Genomic DNA, 19,979 nt, shown 5'->3' on the forward strand with positions numbered 1-19,979 from the left:
AACCACTTTGTAAAGAGACCATGTTTTATTAACGCAACATGCTCCTAATTGGGAGTTTTCGTTACTGTGTTTGTTCTGACGCCTATTTTGAAATGGAAGTTAATGCTGCAGCAGGTGGCGACGCAACATCAAAACACCTTTTTTTTTTACAGGAGTGTTGCAACCTAGTTTCGCTGAGCAACTGCTGTCACTGACTGCTGTGTTTATTCCTCCTCTCCCCCCTCTTTCTCTTCCCACTGTCCCTTCCTTTCGTGTCTCCCTTCCTCTCCTTTTTCAAAGCTCTACTGCTCAACCAAGGTAAGAACATCTCAGTGTTACTCTTATAACCATATTAGTCGAAAGAAACAACATTCCACCCATGGCTGGATGGATGGATCGGTGGATGGCTTGATGGATGGGCAGATGGATGGATAGATGGGTGGGTGGAGGGATGGATGGACAGGTGAGCAGGGGGTGGATGGATGGCTGGATGGATGGATGGAGGGATGGACTAAAAGACCGATGGATGTATGGCTAGGTAGGCTGGCAGTCCTGTGGAAGAATAGATGGACGGGTGGACGGACTGACGGGTGGATGGATGGATGGATGACTTTCCATTAGTTTACTTATGTCCCGCCGGGTGTAGTCTGTATGTTTAAATTAAGGTGTTAACAACAATGTTAAGATCTCTTTTATTTTCTGCGTTGTCCAGCACTATATATTCTCAGTAATAATTAATAATTAGACTATTTTTTGGTTTTTAATATTAAACTATTACCTCAGAACCCTCCTATTATGTCTTTGCGCTGCCTTTTGATTCCCCTTGTACTTCTTACGCCATCCGCTGGCGCTTGGGTCAAAGGTCACTCTTGGCTGGGTTCTTGGCGACAGACCAATTCAGTGTTCATAGTTTGCTTGCTGGGGCGAGATGAGAGGATGTGTGTGTTAAGATTTGGATCTGGGGTTAACAGTCAGGAACGAGGGCTCATACATGTGCTTACTACCTCACAGCCTATGGAAAAAAAACAAAAGAATATTCTCATCAGCCAGTGCAGAGCGGTCATATATCACTCTTTGGCCTTTCCTACACGAGCTTCTAGTTAATGAAGAGGCCATGCTGTGGAATAGTGTTTTATCACTGCATATGCCATGTCATATCGGAATATTCAATTACATTTTTAGGATATTTTGGAGATTGTGAGTACAGTGGGTGGAAGGCCGAGCTACCCGGACATGGTGAAAATATGATTTATTATGTGTTTATATGGAAATAGCTTTAGCAATTGAATACAAAATGCAGAATAGCTGATTGTAGAATAAAAATTGAGAGAAGTTCATATTAAACCTGGAATTGAGCAGGATAGTATCATTGATTATTGAAAGAGCAGTATATCATTTTTCAATGTTAAATGCATTGAAGCTCAGCAGAAATCTCCAAATTTAACAGCAGAAATATGGCAAGAGAAAGCTGTAGGCTCCAGCTGACATGATGACATAGTAACACATGGTTATTTGTGCCCAACGCTCCGCTCTCTTCCTCACACTGTTTACCACAGTCCCTGCATTGAACACCGTGTTGCACCAGTCTTCTCAACAAAACACAACTTTCAGAGCAAAAAGACGTGTTTAGAGACGGCCAAATAGAAAAGAGAATAGTAATAGTCTTTAGTGTTTTAATCTGTGGATGAAGTGGTGTGTGCATGCACCCATGGGAAACTATTTACCGGTTTGCAGACCCCTTTGCCACCTTGTCCCCAATGGCTCCAGATGTGACATGGTTGGCTGCATAGTGGTTGGTCGGCCGGGGGGCAGAGTTCAACTCTCTTTTCTGGTTCGTTTCCTCACTGTAGCAGCTGTCATGCATACAGCTCACCCAGCTTTAAATGCTGCTTCCTCAACATTCTGTGGCCCACAGCATTTTGGAAGCACAGAATAAAAGTACATGGGGTTTATATTGTGTACATACACAGCAACAGCAACAGAAACAGCCGTTTAGTTCCCGAGTCCATATTGAACAATATAAGGGTGACAGAGCCTTTCCAGACAGGGCTCCAGGGCTCTGGAAAAAAGGCTGGCCGAGCCAGTGCCTGCTTTTATCTATCTCCTCTTAAAACAAGCTTTTATGAGAAGCATAAATGGATTATAGTTGAGATGTATTTTATTTTATATTTTTTATATTTGTAATATAATGTGAGAATTGCATTTAATATTCAGATTAACTTTTACCATATGATTATGTTTATTTATTTTATCTGCGCTACTTTTACTTCCATTTTTTATTATTGTTGTTATAAAAAGATACATATATTTGACATAATAATACATTTATTTGAATTTATTATTATTCAAATGTATATTATTATTAATTTATGTATTTGGTTATTTATTTCAAAGTTGTTTCTTCTTTTGTAGTATGCCTCCTACTTGAAGTGGCAATCTCGAAGATTTCAGTTTTGTTATTTTTGGCGGCGCCATAGGCCCCGTCACCTTTGTGTTACCTCATTGGGCGATAATGACTTACTGTAACTGACATTTATTTAAATTAAAATCTTCGAGATTGCCACTTTAAGAATGCCACAGCAAATAGGGAAGTCCAATTCTAGACTTCTATCGCATCGCACTGCAAGGAAAGAGAACAGAATGTTATTTGGAACTAGCTTGAGGCTCAAAACCTTGTGTTCCAGAATCTGGGAAATGAAGAATGACAAATTGCCAGTTGTTTGGCGATTTGTCTTAAACTGAAAGTAGGAAAGAAGGACGATCACACTGGCATCATGAATGTAACTTAATTTGAGGGTGTTGTTGGAACGAGTGGATAAGCATGAGAGATTAAATGAAATCACAAGCCATTGGGGAAATAAATAAGAATTTCCCATTGTCAGGCTCAATACCCAGCTTTGCAGTTCAGCTTAGGAACAGCTTGAACAACAAAATGGTGGTGGGTGGAAAATGTGTCTAGTTTGTTTGTGTGTGTGTGTGTGTGTGTGTGTGTGTGTGTGTGTGTGTGTGTGTGTGTGTGTGTGTGTGTGTGTGTGTGTGTGTGTGTGTCTGTCAAGGATTTGTGTAAGCATATGTATACGCATGTCTGTTTTCTGTGTGTGTGTCCTGACTTGGCTCTGGGTACTTAATTTTGTGTGTGTGTGTGTGTGTGTGTGTGTGTGTGTGTGTGTGTGTGTGTGTGTGTGTGTGTGTGTGTGTGTGTGTGCTGTGTGTGTGTGCGTGTGCGTGTGTGTGATGACAGCTCGAAATAGTCACTCCACTGGGAAAGGAGCCATATGCAGCTCGGCCTTCAAGTCATTTGATAATTAGATGCAGCTTTTGAAGAGAGGACTGAGCTTTAAACTCTGTCTGCTCTTTACACACACATGCGCACACACACACACAAAAGCCTTAAAAGCAACCAAAAGTGAAAAAAATTATGTTAACAACAATAAAAACAATCAAATTATTGTCTCCAAAAATGGTAGTATTATCTCTTCATTCCAAGCCTCCAATAACAATATCAGAATCAGAATCAGAATGGGTTTATTCTGCCAGGTACATTTTCATGTAAAGGGAATTTGTCGTGGCGAGGATTGGTGCATTTCTACAGACGATTAGCATTTAAAAAAGCTTAACAGTCTGAGGAAATTAAATAACAGATAAAATAATAAATATAGCTGCAGGCAGCAATACACAGGGCCCAGGCTAGTCGGCGTGTTGATTAGATCTCCTGTTCACCACCCGAACAGTGACAGGCACCAAACAGGCGCAAGTGAGGAAACATATACGGAACATATACAAATAAAAAAATAATAATTTTACTTTATTTTTTGGGTTCTCAGCATGAGAAATACAAGGTGTGGCGTGTGAGCGTATGAACTGGTTGATATGCCAGAGTCTCACAGTCCTGTATAAGAATTATTAAAAAAAAAAAAGTTTCAAGTTTCACTGAGGCATCTGGAACCCAAAAAACCTGAAACAATGACATGATTTCATAACACAGACACAATAAATACATGTTCCTTGCACTGTGCCATTTCTTATGGTTATTGTTACAACTAACTACAACTCAGGGAGATTGTATAAATAGATATCTCTGGAATGTCTATAAATTCTGAAGGTGATGTTACTGCGTGTCAGCTTTCCTCAGAAGCGTGTATATTTATGATGCCTAATGCGTTGCGCTTTGTTTAATCCCATTGCCTTCTGGTAGTGCTTTAATCAAATTCATTTCAAACATAATAAAGCCTAATAGTTATAAAGTAATACCTGTCACTGTGTTATTTTGTATGGTTTCCTTTACAACAAACTACAATTCAGAAAGACGTTAAACATTGTGTTTTAACGGCAGTTTTCTCTATGCTTCTGTGCTTCTGCGTAGGTACAGTCTGTCAGAGTTTGTCTTATATTCCTTTACTTTTATGTCAGTCAAATAGTCCAGTGAGCAGATTAAATATCTGGGCTATGTTTACAAATGGCACATGTAATTCCAGGAAGTGGTTGCGCGCCGCCATTTTGCACATGAGCGAAGTGATTAATGTCACCAGTGACGCGTTGACATGCTTGTGACCAATCAGAGGTCTGCAGTGCTGTCACGTGACCGGTGCGGAGATGAGAAACACTGTTCTTCTTTTTTACTAACTTCTCTTACAAAAATGGACCGATCTGCATCAACCTCTGAAGGCGGCATGTCGGAAGTGCCTCGAAAAAAAAATGTACTCATCATGCCCGTGGGTACGTCTGTTTCATGACATCCATACACCACGGACGTCAGTTTTTCATGCAAAAAAACAATAGGGCCCCGAATGAATAAAATAAAATAGAAAAAAGAGTAATGTAAAAAATAAAACATTGCCAGAGATACACAAATAGCCGAAAAGTACTAAACAGAAATAGTCAAATATATAACAATATACAGAATATGCATATACAAACATATACAGAACAGAATATACGGTCGTTACATTTAAAAACATTTAAAAACCAACCTCCCCCTGAACTTGGTGCCGTCCTCTCGGCTCCCATGGATCCACCCTGCGATCCCACGGCATCTCTTCCATCTCATCTTTTCTTTTCTCTTTAAATTCCGTCATCACACCAACGGACTCCCACCCTGCGCGTCTTTCATCTTCCCACATCTTCTCCCACTTGGAGTGAACACACACACACACACACACACACACACACATACACATCTGCATATACACACACACAACTACACGCTGCTATTAGAGCACGTGCACATGAGTTAATGCACAGAGGCGGTATAGCTTTGAATTAAAATGCTGACTCAGACTGAATTATTAATAATGTTTTGACCTAAAAACATCCCTGCGCAATGGGCAGGAATTTTAACTTACTTTCTCTTTTTCTCCCCCTATTTTCTTACCCCCTTCTTTCTCTTTTATCCTGTTTCGTCCTCTTACCCTCTTTCCTAATCCCTCGTCTTTCTTATCATTCCTTCCTCCGCCAACTCCTCTCCTGCTCTTTCTCGTGATCGCGCCTTCTCTTGCCGCATCTCCCCTCCCCCTCCACCCTCCCTCACCTTTCCACTCCTCCACCCCCCCACGTTCCATCCCCCTCTCCTCACCTCGTCTCACCCGCCTCACCCGCTGCTCCTCTTATCCATCCTTCCCTCCCCTTATCTCCTCCCCCGTCCACCTCTCCTCTCCTCCTCTCGCCTCTCCTCTCCCCCGCTTGGTCCCTTCAGAGGCAGAGGGCCAGATGAGTTCCGAGGAGGAGGAGGCCCGCAGGATAGCTGAGATGGGGAAGCCCATCCTGGGGGAGCACAGCCGCCTGGAGGTGGTCATTGAGGAGTCCTACGAGTTCAAGGTAGAACACGACTGTCTCCTTTGTTTGGCTCATCCGTCCACGTGACTCTATTTTATCCTGATTTTGATTTCATTTTTGAAATGATAGGCTTTATATTAGAGGTAGAGTCGAGGTAGGTAGAGTAGAAGTAGAGTGGAGGTAGAGCAGAGGGAGATGGAGCGGAGGTAAAGTAGAGGGAGGTAGAGTAGAAATGGAGTAGAGGGAAGAAGAGCTGATGGAGGTAGAGTAAAGGTAGAGTTGATGAAGGTAGAGTAGAGGTAGAGTTGATGAAGGTAGAGTAGAGGTGGAGGAGAGTGAGGTAGAGATAGAGTTGATGGAGGTAGAGTAGAGGGAGTTAGAGTAGAGGTAGAGTTGATGGAGGTAGAGTATAGGTGGAGTAGAGTGAGGTAGAGTAGAGATAGAGTTGATGGAGGTAGAGGTGGAGTAGAGTGAGGTATAGTTTATGGAGGTAGAGTTGATGAGGTAGAGTATAGGTGGATTAGAGGTAGAGTAGAGGTGGAGTAGAGTGAGGTAGAGTAGATATAGAGTTGATGGAGGTAGAGTAGAGGGAGTTAGACTAGAGGTAGAGTTGATGGAGGTAGAGGTAGAGTAGAGTGAGGTAGAGTAAAGATAGAGTTGATGGAGGAAGAGTATAAATGGAGTAGAGGAAAGAAGAGTTGATGAAAGTAGAGTAGAGGTAGAGTTGATGGAGCTAGAGTAGAGGTAGAGTTGGTGATGGTAGAGTAGAGCTAGAGTAGAGGTAGAGTAGAGGGAGGTAGAGTAGAAATGGAGTAGAGGTAAGAAGAGTTGATGGAGCTAGAGTAGAGGTAGAGTTGATGAAGGTATGGTAGAGTAGAGGTATAGTAGAGGGAGGTAGAGTAGAAATGGAGTAGAGGGAAGAAGAGTTGATGGAGGTGGAGTAGAGGTAGAGTAGAGGTGTAGTAGCGGGAGGCAGAGCTAATTCATCAAAACGTTGAAACCTTTTAGGCCTGTCACATTCTGACCGCTGCCCCAGGGGACTGGACATCGTGAGATCGGTTCCCAAGCTATTTTCAGTTTGTGCTCAGGAGCAGACGGAGCGCAGACACCTCTACATCATAACCGTCTCAGTCAGCCATCGACATCAAAGGCAAATAAAGTTGAATATTTCTCTGTGACTGAGACACTCCAGGGAGGTTTGCGTCCTAGGGGGACATGAAATGAGGCGTACGTTCAGGTTTAATGGGGTGGAGTTCCTGTCTACTGTAAGTCCCACACGTGACCTGTGAGTGTGTTCTAATCCTACGTCACAAAGGGCTGAGAGGTCAAACGCTCACGCGACAATGGAAACTGCACCGTGACCGGAGATTTACACCCTTGAATAATTTACTCCCGCACGTGAACTAGTTTTGCAGAGAGGGCCTGTAGAGCCAGGTGTAGTACACTGAGGTGGGGGCGTTGGTCGGCTAAATACGCAAAGACCCCAAAACGTTGGCGTTTTGCCCTCCGAAAATGCTGACAGGTGACAAGTCTTGCTCCGCCCATGCCCTCTGACGGCTGCTTTCAGGTTCCACTTTGTGAACCTGGTGTCTCTCTGGCCCTCTGACGCTGGGCCCCACACAGCATCTGTTCAATTACTATAGAGCCTTGCGCACAAAACCCTGTTTAAAAGCTTTCTTAGCCTACCTCCTATAGAGCTGTAGTTATAGCGTGGAGCTATAACCCTATTAATGGCTTCTCAGATGCGTTAAATAAAGCAGAGATCTACCCTATGCTGCACTGCACTGACTGAATTATGCAATTCACCATGACAGCCTCTTTCATTCTGCTGAACCAGGTTGCCGCCCCGCTCACACTCCGGCACCAATATGGATTTGAATAATTGAAAATTGCACTTGATTTATCCTCTCACTCCGGGCTTGCTCGGGTAGCATAGTTAGGATAGTCGCGTGCATAGTGAGGTGCTGATCCCGCCAGGACCGCCGCTCTTTGCGATCACCCGCTCGTGCCGCGAAAGCCAGAATAAGGGCAGCCTCAAGTTGCCCAAATTTAGACCGGTGTTTCAGTCTCGGCTCCTAATAAAGCTGACCTTTGGTAAACTCAAGGGCGTATGAATCCAAAGGTCGTGCTCTTTCATTAGGGCTTTGAATCATAGAATGTGTTTCATTCCCCCGTTCATGTCTTCATGGAGTGGAGTGACCAAAATGTTCTTAAAATATTTTGTTTTTCATTACATTTTATAAATGATACTACATTACATGACTTTATAATTATATACATGTAATGATATACTGTAAATACAGGAATACAGTGCAGTGATACCATGATTATTGACAATTAATCAAAAAAACGAATAGAAAGATAATACCTCATTTTATCGAATCTTATCACTTAAAATTATAGGTATGATAATCGTTCTTCAGCGACCATCTGGATTGTGATCCGTCAAGTGCTCCGGCAGGATTCACTTGTAATGAAATCTTTGACCTCACTTATAGTCTCGCGCCGAGAACCGCTGCAAATATTTCTCACGTTTCTTTGACTCAGGGAGAGCGAGCGGCACCAGCAAACATCCTGGTCCTTGTTTGGTGAAAGCCGCAGCGACGCCAGTCACGTTATTTTGATCCTATGAAACATTTCCACTGAACTCCCTGTGAGCTTCCTCTGTTCGATGACTGGGTCCATCGAACGCTGGTATAAGAGCATAATTGGTCCTGTCTCTCATGATTTGCGGGCAGAGAGAAGCAGCTCCCGTCCATTTCAGAACGAGGGGGCCCTATATTTCCTTTGCACATCAATGTCAGCGCATGGAGAAGCTCTCTGCGCTTTATGCACAGAACATAAATAAGATGACGATAAAGTTGTGTTGATGGAAATTAAATATTAGATGTGTGTACTGTACCACACTGACACTGGATTTAATAGTGAGGGTTATTTGCATGCATGTGTTTTTTTTTGTGTGCGTGCGGGCTTGCGCATGTGTGCGTGCATGTGTGTGTGTGCGTGTGTGTGTGTGTGTGTGTGTGTGTGTGTGTGTGTGTGTGTGTGTGTGTGTGTGTGTGTGTGCGTGCGTGCGTGTGTTATTTGCGGAGTTTGGTCCTTGTGCAGCCACTGTGAAATTGAGATGTGTAAAAGTACAGTGGGAATAGGTACAACCCTCTTTACGAGTACTGTACTGTGTATATTTTTTTCCCATCTTTAAAATTGAATAATGTCAATGCAATATAGACGGGCAGAATATCTCGGGGTGCAGCTGTGTAACACTAACTTATCCATTATACTAACGCTCCACTGAATGATGTGCTCTTCTGTCCTATTGTGATGACGTGGGTTTCTATATTGATGTTGATCAGATAAGATAACACTTTATTAATGTGTTATCTTATCTATCAATCCATCTATCCGTCTGTCTGTCTGTCTGTCTGTCTGTCTGTCTGTCTGTCTGTCTATCTTATCTATCTATCTATCTATCTATCTATCTATCTATCTATCTATCTATCCATCTATCTATCTGTCTGTCTGTCTGTCTGTCTGTCTGTCTGTCTGTCTGTCTGTATCTGAATTTTTGCATTATCTGTCAACTAGCTGATTTGTATTATCTACATGGGTGCAAATTACTGAAGTACAAATAATACTTTGTTACTATAGACTCAAATATCTAAACGTTTAACTCTACTACATATGTATCTACATTTAAAGTATATCCACTTCTTTCAAATTAGTCAATTGTAATCCTGAAGGCAGATATGATAATCATAACACTTGAAGACAGATATGAAGTATTGGAGTAGTAGTACTTTTACTTTTAACACTTTAAATACATTACAGAGCAAGTATGTATACTTTTATTTGAGTAGAAAACCCATTGCGGTACTTCACTACAGTCATTTTGTGTCAGGGTATTTGTACCTTTACTGAACTACAAGGTCTAAAAGGCACTTCTTCCACCACTTATTATCGACACTGCACTGATCGGCTCCTTTTCCCGATTAACCAGCGAATCCCCTGAACACGATAATGAAATAACGATCTTGTGTCCGTCGCCTGGTCTGTTAGTAGCGCTGACAGTGAGACGGTGGCTTTATTGGATTTAATCCGTGTACCCGTCGCCTTCGCCGCGTGGGAATTTCTCGGCGGTGCTGACGCCGCGCTTCTCCCCCTGATTGGCAGAGCACCGTGGACAAGCTCATCAAGAAGACCAACCTGGCGCTGGTTATCGGCACGCACTCCTGGAGGGAGCAGTTTGTGGAGGCTGTCACTGTCAGCGCAGGTGAGCGGCGTCGGGGGGCAGGGGGCTGCATGGGCTCCTGGGTGTGTGTGTGTGTGTATGTGTGTGTGCGTGTGTGGGGGGGGCGTGTGGTTTCTGGTGGCGCGCCTGCATTTAACACGTGGGTTTTGAGGCTGTGTGGAAGCTGTGCGGCGTCTGTGTGTTGATGTATGAGCGCACGCATGACGGTGTGCGTCTCTGCGAACGTGTGAGTGTGATAGTGTGCTTCAACTGACTGAACACCCCACAGTTAATTATCCATAAGTGATCGCATGATTATTATATATGAGGCATGCTGATGGTGATAGATGCTTTCTTCCATACGCCGTTTTGCCCGACTCCCTTTTTGCAGGTGAGATCTCAGCAGAGTTCTAAATATCGAGCGACGTTTGGATGCCGGCGTCGTCCTCTCGATCTGATATGTGTTCCAATATCCATCCGGACAGAAATCAAACATTTGGTGATGCTGCACATTCAAATATCAGGCGGTTGGGCGGATGTTTTCCTGTCTGGTTATTATCTAAATGCCAAGGAAAACATTTTGACAAAACCAGAGGATAAAGCTGAGGGGGGGATTATAACTGTTTACAAAAGGTAATTGGAAATTGTTCTTTCCAAACATTCCTCTGAGACACACACGCACATACACAACCTGTGCGCACACCTCAGTGCAGCTAGAGGACAAACAACTACCCTCCCTCCCCCCCAGAAAAAAAATAAAAATAAAAGTTTCTTGTTGGCAAAGCAGCTCTATAACTGTCGTCCTAAATGCTAACGAGGCCAGTCAGTCTTGTCTGAAACGAGGCCATGTCAAGTTAAACAAATGAACAGCATTGTGAAGGGCAACAAACCACCCAAGCTTAAACTCCAGCCCCCTCCTTGGTGCTCGCCGGCTATTTGCATCCTCAGAGCCAAACACGTCCCACAACCAAAGAGAACTCCAGTTTCTATTCGACATCAAGACTTTTTCGGAACTCGGATTCACTCATTGACACCCATTCTGTACGGGAATACCACAAAGAGCTTGAGTTGGGGATTTCACGAGAGTCTGAAAAATAGAAAGTTATGGAACATTTACTGGAATTTTATTTACTCAGCACAGTTATTATCATCAGCAGATACACACACACACACACACACACGCACGCACACATGCACGCACACACACACACACACACACACACATACAAACACACACCTACCAACCCTACTCACACGCACTTATCCCAATTAATTAATCAGCTCTGTCTGATGACATTTGTTCAACCAGGGAGGTGCTGCTAAACACACCCCCGCTGGGACTGGTTCTGGTTTGTATTGCAAGCCTGCCCTCTGGTGGAGTCATGAGGAACACTTAAAAAGACTTATTACATCAACACACTAAACAAAGATGAATTGTTTCGACTTGGGTCAAAAACCTCTCTCTCTCTCTCTCTCTCTGTCTGTCTTCCCTCTGTCTTCTCTCTCACTCTCTCTTGTGCTCTCTCGCTCTCTCTCTCTCTCTCTCTCTCTCTTTCTCTCACTCTCTCCCGCCGCCCCTCCCCCCGCCACAGGTGACGGAGATGAGGATGAGGAGGGCCGTGAGGAGCGCCTCCCGTCGTGCTACGACTACGTCATGCACTTTGTGACGGTGTTCTGGAAGGTTCTGTTCGCCTGCGTCCCCCCCACCGAGTACTGGAACGGCTGGGCCTGCTTCTTCGTCTCCATCACCTGCATCGGCCTCCTCACCGCCATCATCGGAGACCTGGCGTCCCACTTCGGCTGCACGGTGGGGCTGCGGGACACCGTGACCGCCTTGGTGTTCGTGGCTCTGGGGACCTCCATCCCTGGTGAGCGGGGGCGTGGAGGTGGTGGTTTAGATTAGTTTAGTTGAAGTTGAGTTTAGTACTTGAGACTTTAGATTAGGGACGATGTGCGGACATCCGGTTATTATCACCAACTAACCTCCGAAAGTGTGATCAGAGGGTTATTTTGCAGTTCGATACGATTTTCGATTTAAACATATATTTTTAACACCACTGACGGTAATGCCATTGTTAGATAATCGAGTCTGGATTTGTAAAGAAAAACACTACATAAGTAACTGTTATTTGAATATTAAAAATGATAAATAATCACAAAAAATTGAATGTTTAAACAACATATCTAAACAGTTAAAAGCTTATCAAAACTAGACTTTAGAATAATAAATAATAAGGTACTTATTACACTACTTTTAAGTTACTCACCAAAATAAGCGCAGAAAAACGGATGCGATTTTTAATGGGAACCGGCGGGACTTGACCGCCCCATAATGGCGACCCTGTCAGAGGGGGAATCGCAAACCTTATTGATTTCAAATTTCCAACTCGAACGCTCATTTAGATCGATTTTGGATTTCGACTCGGAATCATGACACCCCTACTACTTACTAAATAAAACAATACATTGAGACAAAATATGGATTTTAAACAGTTTTCTAACTATAATAGAATGCCTCGTTATCCACATTCATCTCTTGTAGTCTTCCATTGTAGTTGCTATGTGAATGTGGTTAGTGATTATTGACAGCGGCCATTATTCAGAAATAACTGACCGCTGATTACAGCTATTGATCGATCAGTATTCCACAGGCCATATTTTGATTATGAATTGTTGTATGGATGGTTTAAAATGATGCATTTGCAGTGACTGCTTTAAGACGTGGTGGTGTTGAGCCCCTCTTTCCCACTTCCCAGACACCTTTGCCAGTAAAGTAGCGGCTACTCAGGACCAGCACGCCGACGCCTCGGTGGGCAACGTCACCGGCAGCAATGCCGTCAACGTGTTCCTGGGTATCGGCGTCGCCTGGTCTGTTGCCGCCATCTACTGGTCGATCAAGGGAAAGACGTTCAACGTGGACCCCGGGTCCCTGGCCTTCTCTGTCACCCTCTTCACCATCTTCGCATTCATCTGCATGGGCGTGCTGCTGTTCCGACGCCGCCCTTCCATCGGCGGCGAGCTGGGCGGCCCCAGGGTCTCCCGGCTGCTCACCAGCTTGCTGTTCCTGGGCCTGTGGTTCCTCTACATCTTCTTCTCCAGCCTGGAGGCCTACTGCCACATCCCAGGCTTCTAGAGAGCGAGATGGGGAAGGTGTTTTAGGAATAGCGCATTATTATTATTATACACTCATACATTCAGACCATCGTTCCACACAACACGGGCGCCAGACGCATCTGCTCTGTGGGGTTTACTTCAGCCTGTGACCATACTTGATCCGACGGAGATTATTGGTATCGGGACACCTCACGCACACAATCGATGCAACACGTTACCGGCAATGACACATAAGATGTCCACATGTAAACTAGTTACCACCCTAGCAAACACACACACACACGCTCATACACACTTACAGATTGACATGCTCACAGACCCATGGCAGGCAAGAAGGTAACGGCAAGTGTTTACGAAGGAAGAGAAGAGCGAATCCAGGGGAGGTTTCTGAGGACGGACGAAGGTAGGATGTCGATATAAAGGCGGAGAGAGGGTGGAGGTCCGGATGGAGAAACAAGGTATTCAGATGGCGTGTCTTCCCTGACACGGCGGGGTCAGACTAACCAGCGCCGCTTTCATTTAGCGGCTCGGCGCGGCAATTTCATGCCATTCGGGATTGACATTTGGAAATGCCACCTGCAGTGGATCAGGACGGTCTGACCTGTGAGAGAAAGGATTGGAACAAAAAAAATCAGTGGATGAATATCCCGGGAGATTACTTTCGAGTCGTGCGTAGAGAACGCCTTTTTTTCTCCATCGAATGAATCTTTTAAGTGCTGTCTGACCGTCCCTCGCCGTCTTCTCTCCATCCACTTTACTGACTGTTGTGACTTGACTTTTACTTTAGTGAGCAGGGAAGTTCCAGAGGTCAAAAAAAAAGGAGTGGAATGTTTACAACACCTGAAATGGGTAAAAGAAAAACAAGTCCCCCATTGTCGGAGGACACGTGTCCTGAAGGAAAAGTGGCCCTGCACACTGAGATCCTGTAAATACCCCTGTACATAGAGTGTCGATGTTGTCATGTCCAGTAGAAACCGGGAGAAGACGACAGCGTGGTAAGAGGGGAACGCCACATGCCACACCCGACGAGAGGGTTTATGTAGAAACTGTTCCACGCATTCATTTCACATTAACAATTCAGGTGGAGGGTCTTCGTCGCCTATCGACTCGAGATCCGAGTGCAAGGTTCCTCTTCTTCTGTGAATCCCCGCGGAGGAGTTTGTCCCCGGGCACAGGACAGACCGGAGCTCTCGCATCCCTCTGAATATCTGACTTTTTATTTTTTATTTATTTATTTATTTTCTGGCACGTGCCGGAGCAGGTGCTGTACATACGCAGTGACCTAACGTCGCAGCCGTGCTTCGAGGTGTAAATGTCACGCGTTGACGCCAAGCCCAAAACGTAAGAAGAGCGAAAAAAAAACACCCAAAAAAAACGGTTCTTAGCATTGGATGACACGCAGAGTTGAGTTGGACAGAAACGGGAGCGCACGGCCGCTCTGATCAAGGCCGCAGACGCGCCCGCCTGTTTCCGTCCGGTTCAAACACGCAGAGCGCTCCTGTTATTCTGCTTTCTTGGACCTTGATAAGATGTTTGTTATTGCCGCGTGTAAATACCGTTTTCTGTCTTCTAAAGTGATTCACCGTCCGCTGACGCTGAGCCAAACAGCACCGAGGATCTGAGAAGAAAAAACCCGCAAAGTCCAATCAGCTCCGTCATGTTTTGAGAAACACGTTCTTCTTTTGATCATTTTCGAAAAAAGTTTCAAAAGAAGAATTAGTTCGAGCTGTGATATTAGGCGCTAATATTGTGATTATTAGCATTTTATTAATTTAAATAATGCAATTTAAGTGGAATTAAAAGTCTTTCAACTTCAGTTAAAAAAACAAAGTATATGTAACTGATTTAATCAAGTAGAAACAGATTGGCTACGGGAGATAAGGTATGACTGGATTACCTTCCCAGATACAGCTTACAAATACAGTTATCAGGTCATTCATGTACAAAGGGTCGCATCTCAAAGCAACTTTGAAATTCCAAACATAAAAAGCTGCCTTTAATTTAACCTTTTATTCCTATTTATTCCCCTGTTACTTTGTTTTTTTTTTAACTTACAGCTGATACATTTGGACATAAAAGCTTCAAATTCTCACGAAAACGAACCAAGGCATTGAAAAGGTGAATCGGTCTTTGTGATGTGGATTTAGCGTGTGATTGCATTTGAGCCGTGGTGCTCTGCAGTTTGCTTCTTTTGCAGGATCTCAACATGAAAATGACCCCTCTCGCCTCGTGCGTTTGGCTCAGTGGACAGTATAGTACAGTTTCAAAGCTAATATCTCTGCCTGTGGTCCAACAGGAGCGCCGTGGGTCTGGCCCAAAACAGCAAATGAAAAAAGGTGTTCAACCTGAGAAGGAACTGAACTGAACGTGCTACTCCACCGCGCTAGTGGACTTTCAGTGACGATCCAAACCCTTGTGCCGACCCTTTGTGCTCATGAAATGTTGTTGTTTTTTTTGTTGTTTTTTGTTGTTTTCTGGGGCCATTTCGCTCCAGGTTGGGACAGATTTAGGGCTGTGGCGTCGCAGGCCGTGGCGACTAATCCATTACAGTGGCATGCGTCCTGACGAGACAAATCGTTTCCATAGCGATAGTAGCATGGCGACAGCATGGTTTACTCAAAACCTTACTCCAACTAAAATGCATGGTTGGTCCGAAAAACGCAAGACTGAACAGTGTTAGTTTAATCTCCGGAGCGAAGCCTGTGACATGCAGTGATCGCAGAGCATCAAACACCCATAATGATCAACCATCCAATGCCTTAAATAACGCTCTAGAAACACTTCTAGTATTCACACTTACAACACTATCCGGGCTGTGCATTGTTTTGTGTTATTAACGCATCTAACGTAACGCTCATGTGAAAGTTCCCTCCAGAGTGGAAACTGGCATCCAACTCGGAAGTGGAAACTTCACTCTTCTCGTCCCGCGCTGTGGGAGGACTCTCCGTTTTCCCCCGTCCCGTCTCATTGTGAAGAAGGTGTACGGCGACGGTCGTGAAAGATGCGTCTCAAACAAATAGACGGGTAGGAAGCCAGATCCACCGCCTACGTGGATCTCACAGGTAGAAGGTCATTTGGTATGACGGGAAATGTGTGCGTCGCTCAGTATTGTACGGTAGACTGGAAAGAGAGGAGAGACGGAACATTTTGGGAAGGTTGCCTTCCCCGTCGGCTGCTAAGGTGACATGTTTCATGGGTGGGAAGGTTAGACTCCTGTCAAACATTGGACAACACCGCCTCATGGATCGGAGCTGTTTGAGCTCCTCGACCGGCGCGGACGGAGCAGCGGCTGAAGCTTTCCTCCCCTTTTACTAAACCGATGGAATGAAACCACTAGAGAGCTAATGAAATCAAACCGTCTGGAAAGCGAAAAAAGCCCGCTAACAAGCAGTGCACCATTCCTTTTTTATAGTTATTACGTTATGAAAAGAGTTCACTGCCTAATGTTGCCGTTATAACATGTTTCTGCAAAGACATTTTCTTAGTGCTACCGACACATTACAAACATTTAGTCTGTGAAGCGACTATAGAATCTTAACAACTATTAAGTGCTCTACAAGTGAATTTTATGACTATTATTATACACTATAATATTGGAAAGATTCCATTTAGTTTACACTCGACAAACCATTCTTTGTAAACTTTCTAAAAATCAATTTCATAAATTTTCCTCACAGATGTAACTGAAGTGGCTTTTTTTTGTATTTCTAAACAATGTTTAGATTAGTAAAAAAAAAAATGAACCGGTGGGGAGAGATTAGTTTAGATTATGCGGTACTCAGTGTAGTGGATCATGTTTTGATAAATTTTCCAAAAGGAACGGTTCAGTGAAGTGACTCTTACCAGATTTTCGTCATTACTTTGTCGGCCTACTCATTTGTGTCCGTCACCAACACCCACGTATACTATATATTATTTCTTTGCAAAATAATTTATTTAGATATTTATTTTATTTTCAAACAGATTATTTATGTATCGATTAATTATGCTCCAATTCCTTGAGGCATTCTATTTTGTGTTTAGTTCAGGGAGTGTAGTTTCAATGTGCAATACAGATATATATTTAGCACATTATTTCCGAGGTCGGCTACTTTATTTTACCCCGGGTAGGAGGTAAAAGCTCAATGAGCAGACATCGTCTTTTCTCCAGTGTTTCTTGCGCCCTCTGCCAACTTACATTTATTTATTCACTTCTCTCGAAGAGATTTTCTGAGTGTAAGTAGCATGTTTACAAAAAGAAACAGTGCTGAACATTGCCAGTATAATTGTCAGTTTGGGGTCGCCCGTGAGCCACAGCGAGCATGAGAGCGGAGACAGATAAATATTAATACACGGACAAGAAAGCAAACCGGGCCCCGGCGGTGCGGCCGGCTCACCAGCTCTGTGGGTGGATGCACGCATTGCACATCACTCCCTGCGGTTTGCTGAAGCCCCTGTGTGGTCTCTGACCCGGCAGAGTTGTCTGCGGCCGCACCAATGGCGGCACGATATCGAGGGGACCGCTGCGGTTTGGCCCCCCACGTTTCCTTTCCCTCCAAATGTGACCCGTGCCTGGCTCAGCACCCGCCGTAGAACTGTTTACAATGTCCAGACAATGTTCCGTGTTTTGATAAACTTCTGTACTAACTGTCTGGCGTTGGCCTTCGCTGTTCTGTAGCTAGATGTGACGTCTCAACCCCCGACCCCCTCGACCCCCCGACCCCCGACCCCTGACCCCTGACCCCCCCCCCCCCCCCCCCCCCCCGGGTTTCTTCTGTGTTTGTTGCCGTCGTGTTCCTCTGCAGCTGCATGATGACCCCCCCCCCTCCCCTCTATGTGTGTTACCGTAGCAGCATGGTCTACTGTGATGAACGTTTATAGGCGTACGCTATTAGGGTCGATTCCTGTGGTTGAATCCCGACAACACAAAGCTTTTTGTAAATTAAGAGGAGCAAGTGACAGACACGCACGCACGCACGCACGCACACACACACACACACAACACGACACACAACAGAACTGCACACCCAACCTCAACGGTTTCGGCTCCTGTTATTTCCTGGACAAGCTGTGAAAAGAGAGCGCCTGCAACAAAGCGACATCCCAGTTCGTTTTTTTTTTGTTTGTTTGTTTGTGTATGATAATATTTCTGTGTCTGTGTTAGTGTAACCCTCCCCCACCCCACCCCTCCCCACCCCACCCCACACCCCCTTTCCTCTTCCGGACATTTTGGGGGTGAGAGGTGTTTAGTTCCCTCCCTCGTCTCTTTGTGAAGTTTTAGCTGTGATGAAGTTTCTCTCTTTGCCTGAACCTTTGTAGGGAAATAACGACCGAGTTAATACAATATCATGTGATAGCGATATACATTTATTCAGTACCGTAATAAATTATTAACTGAAGATTATACTATTTTTTTTTATGAAACAATGATGGAAACAACATGTAAAAAAGGATGAAGCTTGTTTTGAGAATATGGCATGAGGTTTAATGTGTTAACTGAAAGAAAATGAAACTCTTTAATGAACTGAAGTAGACATTATTTGAATATAGTTTATTTATTTTCAAGGCTCACTGCGTCTGCGTTGTCTTTTTGCACACTACAAATACAAAGCAACAAACACATGCGTGAATCCCATGAGCTGTTTTCTAAATGCGTTGGACTTTTGCCTGAAGAAGGCATTAATGTGGAAAATATAATGACAACGAATTCTCAATGCCACAATAGGACAAACGTTGAATATCATATAATACATAAACACGTGGGCCCACGGGGGGAAAGTAATAATCCTACAGGGTTGAAAGACCACCACTCTTCTGTGGCCTCGAGTCGAGGTTTATATGTAAAAACGACAGTAAAGTGAAGGATAATGGAAACTTGTTTTCTTGGTTTCAAACACTAAACAAAGGTATTATAATGAATGTCCCTGGGAACGTGGTCCTTAGAGGCTAGGTGTGATCAAGGGGGGGAGATGTACTAAAACACAAAAAGGTATTATAATGAGTGGTGTGATACAGTCGTCTGCAAAGCTTGGAATTATACTGCAGTTGATAATGTGTAAAATTCTACGACAGACATAATTTGAATACAGATAATTTATATTTCTGCTTCCTTTAAACAAGTCTTTCTGCAGGATTCACAGAAATTAAGGCGGGAACACATTATGTTCACATAAGTGATTTTTCACCAGTAGCAGTTTGTAACTTAATATACAAGAAATGCAGGACACGGATTATATTTCACAACAAAATATAAAAAGGAAGAAAAGCAGAAAACAAACAATAAAAGCGTGACAAAAATAATCTAAAAATAAATTAACAAGATAAAACTTTAATAAGTATTTATTTGAACAATGCTGGCAAATGTGGAAACATGGGTGATGGTGTCCTTTCAAAGCGATTGCCATCAAACCAGCGAGAGCAGCGGTTCCCGGTGCCAGACATCACTTAAGGGCTGGACTGGACGGCTATGCATGTCCATGGGCCATATCTTTGACACCCCTGTTCTTATGTGTTGTATCTCCTAAAAACCTTGCTCTCTCTACCATGAAACCATAAATGAATACACACACACACACACACACACACACACACACACAAATGTATTGCCGTTCTCGAATGGGAGGGGTAGATTAATTATGAAATTATTAATATATAATTATCAATATATATTATGTTATAATTATTAATGCATTCTATATTATAATTATCAATATATATATATATATATATGATGAATCATTTAAAATAGTCGATTGAATCAACAGGATCAGTGCGAGGGCCAAACCTGTGGGGGGCGCTGTGGCGTGGGCGGGGCTCCAGGCGGCCACGCCCCCTCCCGCCGACGCGTGGAAGTGCGCAGATGCGGAAGTGGCCGCGGGCTCCGCAGGGATTAGCGCCGTGCTGGTTA

General features: G+C 44.0%; 1 protein-coding gene across 3 annotated transcripts in view; it reads left to right on the forward strand.

The window, feature by feature from the left end:
• slc8a2b (solute carrier family 8 member 2b) overlaps positions 1 to 13,112 on the forward strand; it is a gene marked incomplete at its 3' end in the record, with an annotated part of 36,619 nt that extends 23,507 nt beyond the window's left edge. Inside the window, exons 10-14 of one of the 3 annotated variants that reach the window (XM_080006392.1) lie at positions 280 to 297; positions 5,672 to 5,793; positions 9,922 to 10,021; positions 11,572 to 11,847; positions 12,736 to 13,112. In XM_080006392.1, the coding sequence (XP_079862518.1) occupies positions 280 to 297; positions 5,672 to 5,793; positions 9,922 to 10,021; positions 11,572 to 11,847; positions 12,736 to 13,112 (893 nt within the window). Of the gene's footprint in view, positions 1 to 279; positions 298 to 5,600; positions 5,794 to 9,921; positions 10,022 to 11,571; positions 11,848 to 12,735 lie in introns of all 3 variants that reach the window. The other 2 variants (XM_080006393.1, XM_080006391.1) reach the window with 2 other exon arrangements.
• Between the last annotated feature and the right edge of the window lie 6,867 nt (positions 13,113 to 19,979).

This window comes from Zeus faber (genome assembly GCF_960531495.2).
Source record: "Zeus faber genome assembly, chromosome: 9".
NCBI lineage: Eukaryota > Metazoa > Chordata > Actinopteri > Zeiformes > Zeidae > Zeus > Zeus faber.